This window comes from Cimex lectularius, unplaced genomic scaffold (genome assembly GCF_000648675.2).
Source record: "Cimex lectularius strain Harlan isolate CLEC.00 unplaced genomic scaffold, Clec_2.1 scaffold125, whole genome shotgun sequence".
NCBI classification, from domain to species: Eukaryota; Metazoa; Arthropoda; class Insecta; order Hemiptera; family Cimicidae; genus Cimex; species Cimex lectularius.
In genome coordinates this window covers 956,101-970,854 of record NW_019392662.1, presented here as the reverse complement: position 1 = coordinate 970,854, position 14,754 = coordinate 956,101, and the positions used below count along the sequence as shown (strand labels likewise).

General features: G+C 35.8%; 1 protein-coding gene across 2 annotated transcripts; it reads left to right on the top strand.

The window, feature by feature from the left end:
* The first annotated feature begins 77 nt into the window (after positions 1 to 77).
* On the top strand, positions 78 to 12,884 carry LOC106668790. Of its 2 annotated transcripts, none has more exons than XM_014397887.2 (7): positions 78 to 648; positions 724 to 872; positions 3,943 to 4,248; positions 4,497 to 4,835; positions 5,126 to 5,677; positions 5,915 to 6,017; positions 6,079 to 12,884. In XM_014397887.2, the coding sequence occupies exons 1-7, from the start codon at positions 597 to 599 to the stop codon at positions 7,548 to 7,550; spliced, it is 2,973 nt and encodes a 990-aa protein (XP_014253373.1). In that variant the 5' UTR covers positions 78 to 596; the 3' UTR covers positions 7,551 to 12,884. The 2 variants fall into 2 exon arrangements, with proteins under 2 accessions (XP_014253373.1, XP_014253371.1); XM_014397885.2 differs by having other exon boundaries at positions 721 to 872.
* Positions 12,885 to 14,754: the final 1,870 nt, after the last annotated feature.

Here is a 14,754-nt window from a genome sequence, read left to right as displayed (position 1 = left end):
GGATAATTTTAATATTTTTTAAAAATTCCCTTTAAAAAATGTACAACTTACAGTTTTCAATATAAAATGAATAAATAGAACATTAAATTTCCAAACTTATCTATTGTATTTAATTAAATTTAGTGAACGATTAGCAGTATGATTTGAGCTCAAGACGTACTCTGCATAAAAACACCAATTAGTTTCCCTAAAAATTTTCATTTCAGTTGTTAGTAATTAATCATAAAATTTTCATAGAAAATATTTTAATTAGGTGGTGTTCAGACTGGTGAAGTGGAATTATTAATTTGATTGGAAGTAGATTTTTTTGTACGTGCACAAATTTGCAAAACTTTGACACTACTTCAGAAATCTAGTCATAAAAACTACTAACTAAAGTACTATCCACAATTTCATAAATCAAGACGGTCAATTTTACGACCAAAATATTGACACTAGACAATAATAGTGTAAAATGCCGAGAGGTTACGGTTCAGTTACAATCTTATCTTTCCCGTACTGTCAATGTTTATACATTTTTTTTAAATAATAACATTTGAAAAATGAAATTAGAACCGATGTAAATTCGATTCTAAGTCGCCAAATATAAAGAAAATATGGAACTTGATCCAAACTTGGTGGTTGTCAGTTTGGACCAATGTGATCCAGGTGGGTGTTTTTTTCCATTTTTAATTTAAATATCGTTAATTTTTGTAATTTTTAAATTGGTTTTCAACCTAGAAGCGGAACTTTGTAAGAACAGCTGCCTCTATACGATACCATCCGCACCCTGTGGCCCAGATGTACACCAGCTAGCTACCAGTGTGCAGTGTTTCAGCGGGCTCGAACAGACCCTGTCTCATATTCAATCACTACAGATACCTCAAGTGCAGGTAATTTATGAGTTATGATTTACACTAGCAGCAGTTGGAAAGTGAGGCAGCCTGCTCGGCTAATTTAGACGTTTAAGTCTCACTTTGTCTCAGGCGCTTGGCTGGGAGGCATCAGATCAACTACCTCAATGTCCTAAAATGAGAGGAAGAATCATTCTTTCTTGTTCACTTTTCAGGTTACCTCTGTTAGTATAAAACTATCTTTAGTTAAAAACATCAAATAAAATAAGTATTAAAGATTTTAGCTTTATACCAACTTTTATTATTTTTTATGAGTTATTCTTAATTTTACATATATTCAATTAATTATACACTATTTTTCAAAATGAAAAATTTGTGTAGCGGGATTTGAATCTACAGCCTATGGCTCAATATGCCGCTACTCTAACCTCTTGAACTTTACTTTAGAGATGTATTTGCTATTTACAATCAATTTCAAAACATACATGAAGCTTTAAATTAACTTAAAGCAAATATTTACTTTTTTCTACCATGTCCTCCAAAAAGTCCTGCTTTTTTACAAATGTATATTTGAAGAAGAAAAAATACTTTGATACTAAATTTTATCAGTTTCTATTAAATATATAAATACACAATTTTTTTCGAAATGAAAAATTTGTGTCATAGGCGGGATTCGAACCAATGACTTTCGGCTCAATATGCCGCTGCTCTACCACTTGAGCTACCTTGACTTCGATCACCCATGCCACAAACTTCTCATTTCGACTACCCGATTTTATTCTAATTATAAGCACACAACACTTTTTTTTTTTTTCTCCGCTAATCTAAAAAATACTTTATTACATTCTAATATCGTACAACTCAATTTTTCAAACATAAAACACAACTTGAAGTTAAACTATTAAAAACTAGGTTAAACATCAGTTTTATATTATTAGAAACAAAAAGAAAGTTTTTTTGAAGACAAAAGTATTTTAAAACATGAAAAGTTCCAAATATTTTATTTTATTTTTATTTTTTTCGAGGGTTTGCAAAAGAATATAAACCCTCAGGGTGGCAGTGTTTTTGAAAAAAAGCCCATTTGTAAGTATGTTGGGTTCAAATGCAGGGCCACTGTAATCGAACCCGGGACCTTTACCTTACAGTGATGAGCACTGTCTCAACGCCTAAACCATTGCGGCCACCGACACCCCCCTAATATTCTCTATTATTCATTTATTTCTTATTTTATTATTTATTTATTCTTGTTTCTGCATTATTATTCGTTGCTTTACACAGACTTGATTCTGCCAATATACACACTTGTGCAGAACTCAGCTATGACTCTGAAGAGAATTTAAGTGTTTTGGTGGCCTGGGGTCAGACCATGGTTTTTTACCTGTACCACCATCAAAGGCTCAAGTGGCTTTTGACAAAAGGCCATTTCAGCCCCCAATGCACGTTTTTTTCCTTGGTTCAGAAGTGGAAATTTTGTTATGGAAGGCATAAAGTGTTCTGGACATTTTTTAACCATCAATGATGACCAAAGACTAGCTTTTGTCACACATAACACATTCAACACATGCGACATTACAGAGATAACTTTTACAAGCAGCTCAATATGTTTGTTGAGGCAATATATTGGTTTCTCCCATTTTGACAGAATAATTTATTGGATCGCATTTCGTTCTACTATTTCATCCTAAAACACATGTAAACGGTATATTTTTAAAATATTGATAACTGGGGATGAAAAGTGGGTTCTTTACAATAATGTTCAGAGAGGAAAACACTTGAAATCACAGCGACCCACCATTGACAACTTCAAAATCCCTAGAAGGTAATGTGCGTTTGGTGGGAGTGGAAAGGGGTGCTCTTCCTGCCCAACGAATCTGTAAATTCTAGTGTACTAATTGTGGATGAAAAGAAGGCCCTGTACAACAATGTTCAGATAGGAAAAACCTGGGGAAAACACAGCGACTCACTCCCAAGAAGGTATATTTAGTGCATCCTGCAGAATTGGAGCCATTAAATTCAGCAATTGGCCAAAAACCACCGTCATTGGCTAGTCACAGGAGGAATGGTTTCCACCAGGATGACGCACCAGATATTTGTGGGGCTTGGCTGGGATGTGCAACCCAACCCATACAGCAAGGAATGACACCCTTCATGTGGACACATTGAGCAACCTTTTTCTCAATGTCGGACAAATATATGGGCATTGTCCCAAAAGCAAGCGTCTGTGTCAATCGTGTATGGCCAATTCTTAATCGAGTTAGGATGAACCTTCTGCGGTTTAGCTTCTCTAGGGGCCACCTATCAATTGTGCTTTTGTTGCTGAACACCCAGTTCACCGACACCACCTTGTCTTTACATATCCTTTATTGCTTGTTTTGCTTGAACAATTCAGATCGCAAAAGTAAGGTCTTGAGTGTTAGCCTTCCCGGATTTTGGCTCATGATCTGCATGTTCATTGCCTTAGAATTATTATTATACTTTTCCAATCAATAAAGGCTTAATTTTCTCTTTCTTTTCCTTCACTTTGTTATGGTTTTTTTTAAATTTATTTAATTTTTTTAAATTATTAATGTCACTTCAGAAAGTTCACCTTTTTTTATTTTGTGCGATGTTTCAATAATGTTTGTGCCATATTCCAATAATTGCAGTACAAAAAAATATCTATGAATATGGCTTGTATTAAAAAAAAGTGTACCTTCTGAATTGGTATAATTAAAAAAAACCTACACTATATATACATATATATTTTATTTTTTTAAATAAGGAAAAAGAGGATGTAGGGTTTTTGAAAAGGCCCATTTATAAGTACTCTGTGTTTTGAAAATCTCATTCAGGACCACTGTGATTTGAACCCAGGACCTGACAGTGATGAGTCACTTTGTCAACACAAACCGTTATGGTCACCAATGCCTCTAAAATATAACATATCGTAATATTATAATATAGTAATGATAATATTAGTTTCTATACAATTTTTCATTTTTTTATTTTCTCACGTAAGACAGAATTTGCTGGAGGACCTTGTAATATGCATATTTATTTATGAGCTATAACCAAGTCTTTTTTCTTAAATAACAGTTTTCAAATATGTAGATAATTTTCTTTTTTATAGCCTACTTTTGATGATGGGATCCTTACCGGGAGTGCGCCTCTGTATCAGAATTCAACTTTTCAGTCTTTTTCTTCTTCGTTCGTACCGCCCATACCTGCAGATTCATCGCCATTTTTTCTTCTTACATCGGCTGAAATTGAACAAGACTTGGCTCCACAAGCGACTGAGGACGATGAAAGAAAACACCCCACAGACGAATATGAATATTACAAAGAAATAGAAGATTATCTGTTTAAAAATGTTCTCCCTGAAGGATATTCGGATATTTATTACAGGAACTTGAAAAAGAGATCTCAACATTATTTGGTAAGGGTGTTTGTAATGCAATATTGCTATAAACTGGGAATTTTAGAAATATTTAGAATAGAGCTAATAGCCTTATAATTACAACTTCACAATATGCTAATGATTAATCACTCAATTTGAATAAGTTACTCTTCTCAAAATTAGAATTGATAATAATGAAATAATGAGAATTGCAGTATAATGAATTTCTGATTTTACATGTAAATCTCTTAAAATGTTATTGAATCGACATTGGTTTCTGTTAACAGATGCACAATGGTGAGTTGCATCATAATCCTAAGAATCCCAAGAGAGTAATTATGATGAAGGAGAAACAGGATGAAATCCTCAAAAATACACACATCGTTCCAAGCAACGGGATCCACTTGGGAATCAAGAAGATGGTGAATTTTTTAGAAGAGAAATACTTTTGGAGAGGGCTCTACACTTCGGTTTCTCAGTATGTCAAAAATTGTGTTCAGTGCCGGGAAAAAAATGACTTTTTTTCAAATTTGGCTATACAAAATGAGTCTTCATCAGAGAATAACAAAAACCGTGTAAAAATTAACACCACTGGTATTCAAACCGTGTCTAATGTGTGGGCTAAAGTAAGTTTTACATTACTTTTCATGTATTATTAAATTCAAATATTAATTGAAGGAAAATAGATAATTGTTTTTATGTTATGAGACTTTAAAGAAACATTTAAAATAAGAAATAAAATAGATAAATTTGGGAGAATGCCAGAATAATTTATTTGACTTATTAGGTACTTTAATGTTATGATATAAGTATTACTTAATTTCATATTCAGTTTTAATAAATAAGTACTATTACAAGATTTAGGAACATAAACATAATTGTTGTTAAATTATTAATTGTTATATTTGTTTTACAGGTGGAAATTGCAATTAATGGACCATTCAAAATTACAAATTTGAGGAATGAGTACATAATGAGCATTGTTGATCCAGAGACGTGCTTTATTCTGGCGATGCCCATTACAAACAACGGACATTCGACTAAGCTCACTCAGTTTATGCTCCAGACATTTTATACATTCGGCTTTCCGAAAACGGCCGAAGTCGTGGCATCGGATCTCCTTTTTGAGGCCGTTTCCACCGAGTTTGTTTGGAGGCTTAGCAATTTCAGCGATGCCAAAAAATATCTAAAGAAAAGGGAGAAAGCACAAAATGTATGGGTCGGTGAGCTTTTTGAATTATTGAAGAAGAGGCATGCGATGAATTGGGACCGAGAGCTCGGCCAATTCCTCTACCAGTTCAGGATGGGCGGAATTAACCAATTTGCAAACTCTGCCTTCTGCCCATTTTATGCAATGTACCACAGGATTCCTGAATTATTTTTGAATGAAGAAAACAAAGAAAATCAATTTGAAGGGCCAAAAAATAATAGTTTTTTCAAAAGTCAAATTGAAAGCAATCAACAGCAGGTATATTTACATTATTTATATTATAATGTTTCATTAAAAAAAAAAAAAAACTTAAAGGAACGATTCTTGGATAATTCTATTTAAAATTTTTTTGCTTTTAAATGAAATTTTTCTACATTTACTTATCAATGAAAACATAGTTTCTCTCTCTCTCTCTCTCTCTCTCTCTCTCTCTCTCTCTCTCTCTCTCTCTCTCTCTTCAATATTTAATTTTTTGACATTTTATTTTTCTTGTAGTTAAATGACTTTGGTGAAACATTACCTTCTTTAGTATTAGAAGAACCCCAATACAGTGTGGAAGATCCAGATACTAGCCAGAATTCATCTCTATCAATCTCAGGTGACTAGACACATTTACAAAGTAGAATAAAATATTTTTAAAAATAAATTTTTTCAAATAGATTCCGATCAAACTGCTGTAGAATGTGGCCTGGATTTGACTACTGAGACTGATGACACCATTGAAGGTAACGTAAAATGTATAAAAGAGTTTTTAGCGGAAACAAAAGATTTACGGCGCAGGAGGGGAAAGTACCAGAAATACTCAGCTGAATTACAGAACACAATTGCAAATTACTCCCTGAAGCACGGAAGCCAAAATGCAGCAATTTATTTTACTAGGCTGCTCAAAGCACCAATTAGCGAGAGTACGATAAGGAGCATCGTCAAATCCTATGGCGAATTTATGCCGGCTTTGAAAGAGGAAATAGCAAATTATGCTGTTATCCATGGGGTGGAGAAGACGGCAAAGCACTATTCTGAAAAGCTGAAGAAACGTGTGACAGAATGTTTGGTTAGAAGATTTAAAACACTTTACATAAAGAAACCTGAGTGTAAGACAACAACAACCGAACTGAATTCAAAAACTGAGCCGAATGCTTCTGAATTCGCCAAAGAATACCCTCAGGATAATTTAGATTTAACTGATTGCTTTGAACCAATCGTTAGCATAGATCCTAAACTTGATACAGAAAATTTGAACAAAACTTATTCAATCGATTCTTCTACAAATCAATTCTTAAAGACAGTCGAGTACCAAAATTCCTCTTCTTCATCATTACCTTTATTTTCACAGCTGGATAACTTGAACTTGAACACCAGTCTACCTATTTATCAAACTCCTTTTACACAAACGCCAGTAGGCTTGAGCCACCCCGGGAACATGGATATAGGGCAGGCTCTCCAGTCACCAATTGTTCTAGTCACAAATGAGAATTATGATAGTACTGTTTTACCTGACAAGCCTGAACAGATTGAATGGCCTCCTGATTTACAGCCAATTAACAATTCGATTCAGGAGACCGTGTTTATTGACCCAATGGGGGAGGCGAGCCAAGAAGAAGAAGAAGAAGAAGATATAGTTTACTTTCCAATAGATTCCCCACCGATAGTCAAAAGAAAAAAAAGACCAAAAAACTCAAAGGAACCACGTGGAAAAAAAAGAGGTAGATATACATTTTATAGCCCAGAATTGAGGGCAGAAATAGGAAAATACGCTGCTGAACATGGTAGTTTAAAAGCTAGCAATCACTTCAGCAAAATTTTAGGCCATGATTTACCTGAGAGTACTGCAAGAGGTTATAAAGAGAAGTATTTGAAAAAATTAAAACATTGTGATGTAACGACTTTAGGCTATTCTCAGAGGGGAAGACCAGTCAGATTAGGAAAGTATGATGAAGTTGTTCAGGAGTGTTTAAAAGAGTTAATAAAATCTGGTGAGAAAGTGACCTCGTTCTTGGCGATCACTACTGCCAAACAGATTTTGAACAAGTACGAGCCTGGCCTTTTGCAAGAAAACGGCGGAAATGTCGTATTAAACACAACATGGGCTAAATCAGTCCTTAGAAGAATAGGTGTACATAATAGCTCTTAATGCAGAACTAAAATTATTTTTACGGATTTTTATTTAAATTGTGAATTCTAAGGAAATTATGTGCACTGAAGCAAGCTGAGTAAAAAAAGAACCTAAACTACCTCTCTTTGTGCAAAAAGACATACTTTTAACCGTGGTAAAAAAGCTTCTCATAATGAAAGAATCCACAAACATATACAAAGACAATATTATGTATAAACTCATTGGCAGTCAGTTCATATTCATTGGTACTCTGCTCGAACAAACCTTTTGATTATTCAGTGAATATTCTACACTTGTTTTTCAGTATTTAGTAATGTTATATTACTTGCTACTGAAAACCAAAGACATAAGGGATCAAAATTAAACAATTATTTAATTACCCTGACATATGGGGTTTTTGCAATCTGTTATTTGGTCATTATTGATCACTTTGGCCTGCCTTTGCTCACTGGGTTCGTGTTTTGGTATTTTGCATACAAGGGAAAAACATACTAATTGTGCTGGATCAGGACTGAAGATAGAGAAATTTTGCAACCATGGGGAGGGCATTCGGTTCTGCAGGGTTATAGTTATAGGAAAACAAAATAGTGCTGTTTTATGTTGTGAAAAATAAAGTAAAACTCTTAACAGCTATATATTGTAAGCCGTTCCATATTTTTTAATCTTGCATTAACACTCTGCCTTGTTGATAGCGGCAATGGTCCCATCAAGTCGGTTGTAACGATCTGCCATGGTCTTTCGGCGACTCTTCTTTTCCCCATTAGGCCAGCCAGCGCTTTCTGAAGAGGTTTCATGGAAAGACATATCTCGCATCTTGCGACATACCTGGAAACATCAGAAGCCATACCAGGCCAATAATAGGCTTCTTTGATCCTTTGTAAGGTTTTGTATGCCCCCAGATGTCCTGAGATAGAACTGTCATGATAGTCCGTAATCAACGGCGACCGACGGGATTTTGGAACCACTAACTTCCATGGACGGTCTTCTCCTAGTATTTTCCTCTTATCTACTATGCGTTTATACAATTTTGTATTCTCCACTCTCCAACTTGGGTATTTTTCTGCGTGACCAGCCACCTCTGTCATCATCTTGGAATACCACTTATCTCCAGCGGCCACTGTACAATCCACCACACAAACATCCTCCTCACCTTCGTTCCGGCGAGATAAAGCATCTGCCGCCTGGTGGCTCTTCCCCGGACGATGTTGTATGTTGAAGTCGTACTGTTGCAGCTTGATGGCCCAACGCGCCAATCTACCTTGAGGATCTTTCAGATTGTGTAGCCATTTTAATGCCATATGATCAGTTATCACCGTAAACTGCATCCCTTCTATGTATGGACGAAACTTTTCAATTGCCCGAGAGAACCGCGAGGCATATGTGTTCGTATATCTTGACGATATTATAATGGTGATGCCTACCTTCGAAAAGCATCTGCACGTCCTGGATGAGGTTTTACAGAGGTTGGTGGACGCAAAACTTTCTGTAAACTGGGAAAAATGTTGTTTCTGCCGTCCGGAGCTCAAATATCTGGGATATGTGGTAAACGGCGATGGGCTACAGGTGGATCCCGAAAAAGCATCGGTTTTCACCTACCCAACACTATAGACGGTGAGACAGGTCAGCCATTTCCTCGGATTAGCGAGCTGGTACCGCAGATTTGTTCCAGACTTTTCAACGGTCATTTCTCTACTGACTGAACTACTTAAGAAGGGGAAGAAATGGCAGTGGGGATCTGCTCAAGACAAGCATTCGCACAGATCCTTCACATCTCCCACATCACTCATCTTCCCTCAACGGGTGCTACCTTACCGTATACAACACTCTCAAGATGCTTTAACGTTTATGCATCTTTGTACTTCGAATCCTATTGATTTCGCAGGTGCTTGATTAAGGTTCTCCCAGAGCATGTAGTCATCTGACCTTCGAATCTCAGGTTGTCCTCCGTTTGCTTCAATAGTCTGGGTTGTGTTGGTGTAGATTGTTTGGCAGGTATATCGTTTTGTGCTGGATGATCAGGATCGGGTGCAGGTGGGCTGTTTTCAGTCGATGGTTCCGGAATAGATGATTTAGCTTTAGCTCCATGTTGTTGATTTACCTCAGGCAGTGTAAGTCGTTCTTGGGTTTGGTTGAGATATGGCGCAGGAATTAAATTGAAGCGATTCCTTCTTACTGTGCTCGTTGATGTCTGCACTAGATAAGATCGTTGATTCATCACTTTGATGATCTTCCCATGGCATTACAGATCTGTGATCCAAACAAACTCGTCACACTGTAGCTGGCTCAGGTTCTTTGCTGTAGTCTATTTTATATTGCTTTCTATATCTTTCTTCAGCTTTGGCTAACTTTTCTGGAGATTTAACTCCCATATGCTGAATGGATGGGTGGTTGTCCCTCAGTTTTCTGCTGTATAGCATTTCTGCTGGGCTAAACCCATTCCCTAATGGGGTATGGCGGGTAGAATTTTTTTTTTTAAATAGTGTTTTTACAACCTTAACAGCGGTATCCATGGCACCATTCACTTGATGGAATTGCAGACTGCTTAAGGCTGTGGAAAATCCCCAGTCCTTGGCAAAGATCCAAAATTCGGATGTCTGTATACCGTGGAATTGTGTCCTGCTGTCTGAGCAGAAAGTTGCGGGATTCCATATCTTGCAATGTAGTTTTGCAGATTTTGATTATGTCTGACGCTCTCATTTTTCCAACTTGGTGGACTTCAAAGAGTTGTGTAATGGCCAGTAATTACAAGCACCATTTGTTGTCAAGTTTAAAGAGATCCAATGAAGCAACTTGCCAAGGGTAGTCGGGAAACTTTGAAGGCAGCGAAGATTCATTGTGGTTTGATGAATTTTGTATGCAGACAGAACAGGATTTTATTTTTGCATCAATGCCTGAGGCGATTTCTGGCAACCGCATACTACTTTGCATTCATCGCCGTGTTTTGGTGAAGCCTTGATGGCTTCTCCAACATGATGTGACGGAGCTCGTTTGGAATTATCATGCGGTTCCTCTGAGTAAAATTCCATCTATTACTGATAGTTAATTGTGTACTGTGAAAAAGTTTTATTTCTGGGGCTAGTTCGGAGATATGGGGCCATCCCCCTTTAATATATTGGATAAGTAGCTTGCATGTTGGATCTGAATTTGAGAGTTGGCAACTCTTGTGATATCCTCACCCGTAGTGGGGATGCCTGTAAACACAGGTTTCTTGACTCTGGCTTCTTCTTGGAGTAATACGGTGCCAAGGCCTTGTCGGTTGATCAGTCACAAGACACATGTGTTGTTAGACAAGGTGAAGATGTGAGTAAATTCTTGATTCTCTCAAAATCAATTTGTTGAGATGGCCCCCATACAAACGCATTGTGTGAGCTTACCAAACTCGGGAAATTTAAATTTCGGAAACTCCCATTTGGAATTACATCAGCTCCAGAGGAATAACGAAAGAAGGCATAGCACCTGATCCGTACAAAGTGAAAGGAATTACAGACATGGAACCGCTCAAGTATGCAAAGGAAGTCCAACACTTCGAGGGGATGGTAACCTTTTTTGCGACGTTCATCCCTAAATGAAGCGACATCGTGGCACCAGTCCTTCAGGAGCGTGGGTTCGTATCCCACCACTGCCACCTTGTTTTATGGTGTGAAAAATAAAGATCATAACAGAACGTATAAATTTTTTAAATCTTACATTAACACAAGTTCCCTTTACATCTCCCACATCACTCTTCTCCCCCCTCCTCCAATAGGTGCCACTTTACCATATACAACAAGTGCATTATGCTGTACATGACCTTTCTAATAGGTTGTCATAAAAAATGACCGTTTTTCTTGCTAATTTAAAAATAATTTTTTTTAAAATATTCAATGCATGTGTGTGTCCTATGGTTTGTTGCCATGTCGAGGCCAAGTGTTGTTCACAATACATTCTTTGGGTTTTGAACGGAAGAATTCGTCAACTCCATTTTGAACTTCATCCAGAGAATTAAAAGTTGGCACATTTAGCCATTGAGCCATGGACTGTAAGCAGGGTGAGGGAGAAACTCAATTCTGTAATTTTTAGTTTCGTGTAACGAGAAGTATGTAGTTGAATGTGACCTTGTTGAAACAAAATCCAATTTCCATTTATTGATCCGATTCCACCTACTAATATATTGTTTATAACTGCTTACAATAAAGTTTTGAATCAATGGTTCAACCTTTTAGAATTAACTCATAATGAAGTATGCCTTCGTAATTCCAAAATACAAAGAGTATTGGCTTTTTGTTGTATTGCCTTTGTTTAGTGACTGGTAGTGCAGGCTGATTGCAGCCTAGCCATTGTCTTTTGGTCTTTGGGTTTCTCCAATATGTCCACTTTTCATCGTAGGAAATCATTTTTTATGACTCACCCTACTACTTTCTCATTCCTTAAATAATGTTACTTTCCATTGGATACATATTTTTTGTAGACAAGCTGATGATATTTTAAGCATCTCTCAGAACAGAATTTACTGTTGAAATTAAGAGTATAACAGTAAAATTTTCTATAATAGTAGTAGTTTGTATAATTTATGGGCTGACAGACATCAAGTGGTCATCGACGGCCTTATGCAGTTTAAACTTTTGAAAGTATGTTTTCACCCTTTTTTTGTCACTGATTCCCTTATATTACAATTAAATTACTATTAAAAGAACAAGGCAACACAAACACATCCAAATTTTCTTGCTTCCCCCGAAAACACCACTTCGCAATAGGGAAGGGAGCCTGCTCTGAAGGCTGAAACACCCGGACAGTGCGTAGACAAATAACTCCCACAATGCCCCGGTGAAGCTGCCAAGCTCCAAAAATTCATAATAATCTCAGTTATTTAATTAACAATAAATTTAGGGTTTCTTCCAATACAACCAGATTTAATTATGTGAAATGACAATACATGGGTTCAATACTTGCACTTGGAAAATTAATAAACTGAGAAATAATAATAGGTGTATATGAAATAAGATTTAAAATGATAAAAAATATTATTTTTTGTCAATGAGTTTGTACAAAGGTTCATCATGTGAAATTATAAGGAATGTATACTGTTTATTATGCAATTACATATAAGTTATAAAATATAATAAATTTTAATTACTGATGATAAATGTATGTCAGATGCTTTTGTCTTGATGCCTTTTGTAATTGAACAAATGCCAAATTGTCAAAAACTATTCGTAGTACAAAAATGGATTTAATTGTAAATCCTTCCAAATTGCTTGTGATAGTGACAATTAGAAATGCATATATGTGTGTGTGTGTATTTATGTTTAGCTACAGTATCTGCTGTGTAAAAGAAAACGTCACACTATTGCACTAATAAATTTTTTAACATTATTTTGTACTTTTTTTCTAAATAATCCCTCAATTCTAAGGTAATTAAAGTTAAACGTAAGAAGTGAATTTGTGGTAAAGTTACTGAATAGTTAATCTTTATGAAAGGTATTGGTCGAGATAAAAAAGTCAGTGTCACTAGCGGGATTCGAACCCACGATCTTCGGCTAAATACGCCGCTGCTCTACCACTTGAGCTAACGTGACTTCGATACTTTTATCCCGACCAATATCTTTCTTAAAGATTAATTAATTGAAAAAAGTTAATTGGTCAATCGGACTGTAATGGATTTACTGAATAGTCTGGCAAATACGTGTATATGGTAGAAATATTTCATGTAATGTTCTTTAGTGTTTATTATTATTATTTTTTTTTTCAAATAATAATTTGACAAGGAATCTGATTTCATTTTTGTTGTTGGTTTGTATTTTTTTAAACAGAAAGTTCGATTTGTTTGAACTACTCGATTATGAGGATAGTGGCCTGGCCTCCTTCAAGCTGAACCGTGATGTTCCTTCTCCGCCCACAAAACAAAATCACGATGAAACTCGGATAATCAGACGACAACTAACCCTTGTTTAAAACGAAAGTTCAAAAATTAGTTAACGCCAGACACGCGGATCAGAAGGGAATCGGGAAATTCTAATTCTCAAACTCTCCACTAAAATTTACAGTACAGACGGACCTGGAAGAACGTCTGTTATGGATACCTTGACAATTGTTAAGCAATTAACAGACCTGATAAAAACACAAGATAAAATGAGACTCGATACTCCACAAACTCGAAAAGGGAAATTTAAAAAATTCAAATAGGTTCTTGTACAAAACTTGTGTTTGTTTTCTAATTTCGCTGAAGTCACGATTGAGTCACAATGTTAATTAGTTTAGATCGCAAACTCACGATACAACCTAACATTGTGATGTCGGATGTGTATAATTTTTGTATTTACAGTTCATTTAAAACAGGTTTGTGAGAAAGACCATAAGGCCTAACTTGGTCGATTCCGATCATTTTGGTCTGCTTATTTCCCAGACACTTGGTAATTTTTTATATACCTCGATTCAAGTATAAATTACAAAGTATGCAAGATTATTTACGTTTGTTTGGTGAAGTCCAGTGACTGTTATACATCAGTTCAAATTCAACTCTCTCCTCCTCTTTTACTAGACAGTATGTTAACAATAAATAATTTGTAGTCTGGTCGTTTCCGATCACTTTGGCTGCCTCCTCGCTGGTTTGGTCTGTCAAGTCGTTTCAATTTTTCGCCATCTACAATCTCAATCCAGCACAATTAGTTAGTTTGTACTTTTGTTTTTGAGTAATCCATGTAATCTCTGTTTTTGAGATGCCTTTGCTTTTTTGTTTATTCATTTTTTGTTAAATCATGCAATACATCTCAGATTCTCTAAGCTAAGTAAATTGTCACAAAACACTCTAATGTAGATGTCGAATTTCCAAAATGAATCAATTGATTGACTCAAGTTTCGACTAAGTATATACGACCAAATGGGTTTATTACTTGAAACTTGTACAATTTACCGAAGCCCAGATATCAAAATGTATTCAATTATTAATTTCACATGAGGTAAAAAGTATGTACAAAACTTACTATTTAGAATTTGAATAGTTTAGTAAATTAATAAGATATTGCATAATGTACTAATAAGTAGGTTCGAATAATACTGGTATGCTTAATCACGCTGATTGGTCCTATCACACGAGTTTCGACATCTTTAGTGGAGGTTTTTCTCGTATTGCCCTGCTTATACCCCTGATTAAACGATTAATAAGATGAAAAACAAAACGATTCTGACAGTCCAAACTGGCGAAATAACGACCAACTTACGGATTCATCACCCCACAGATCCCATG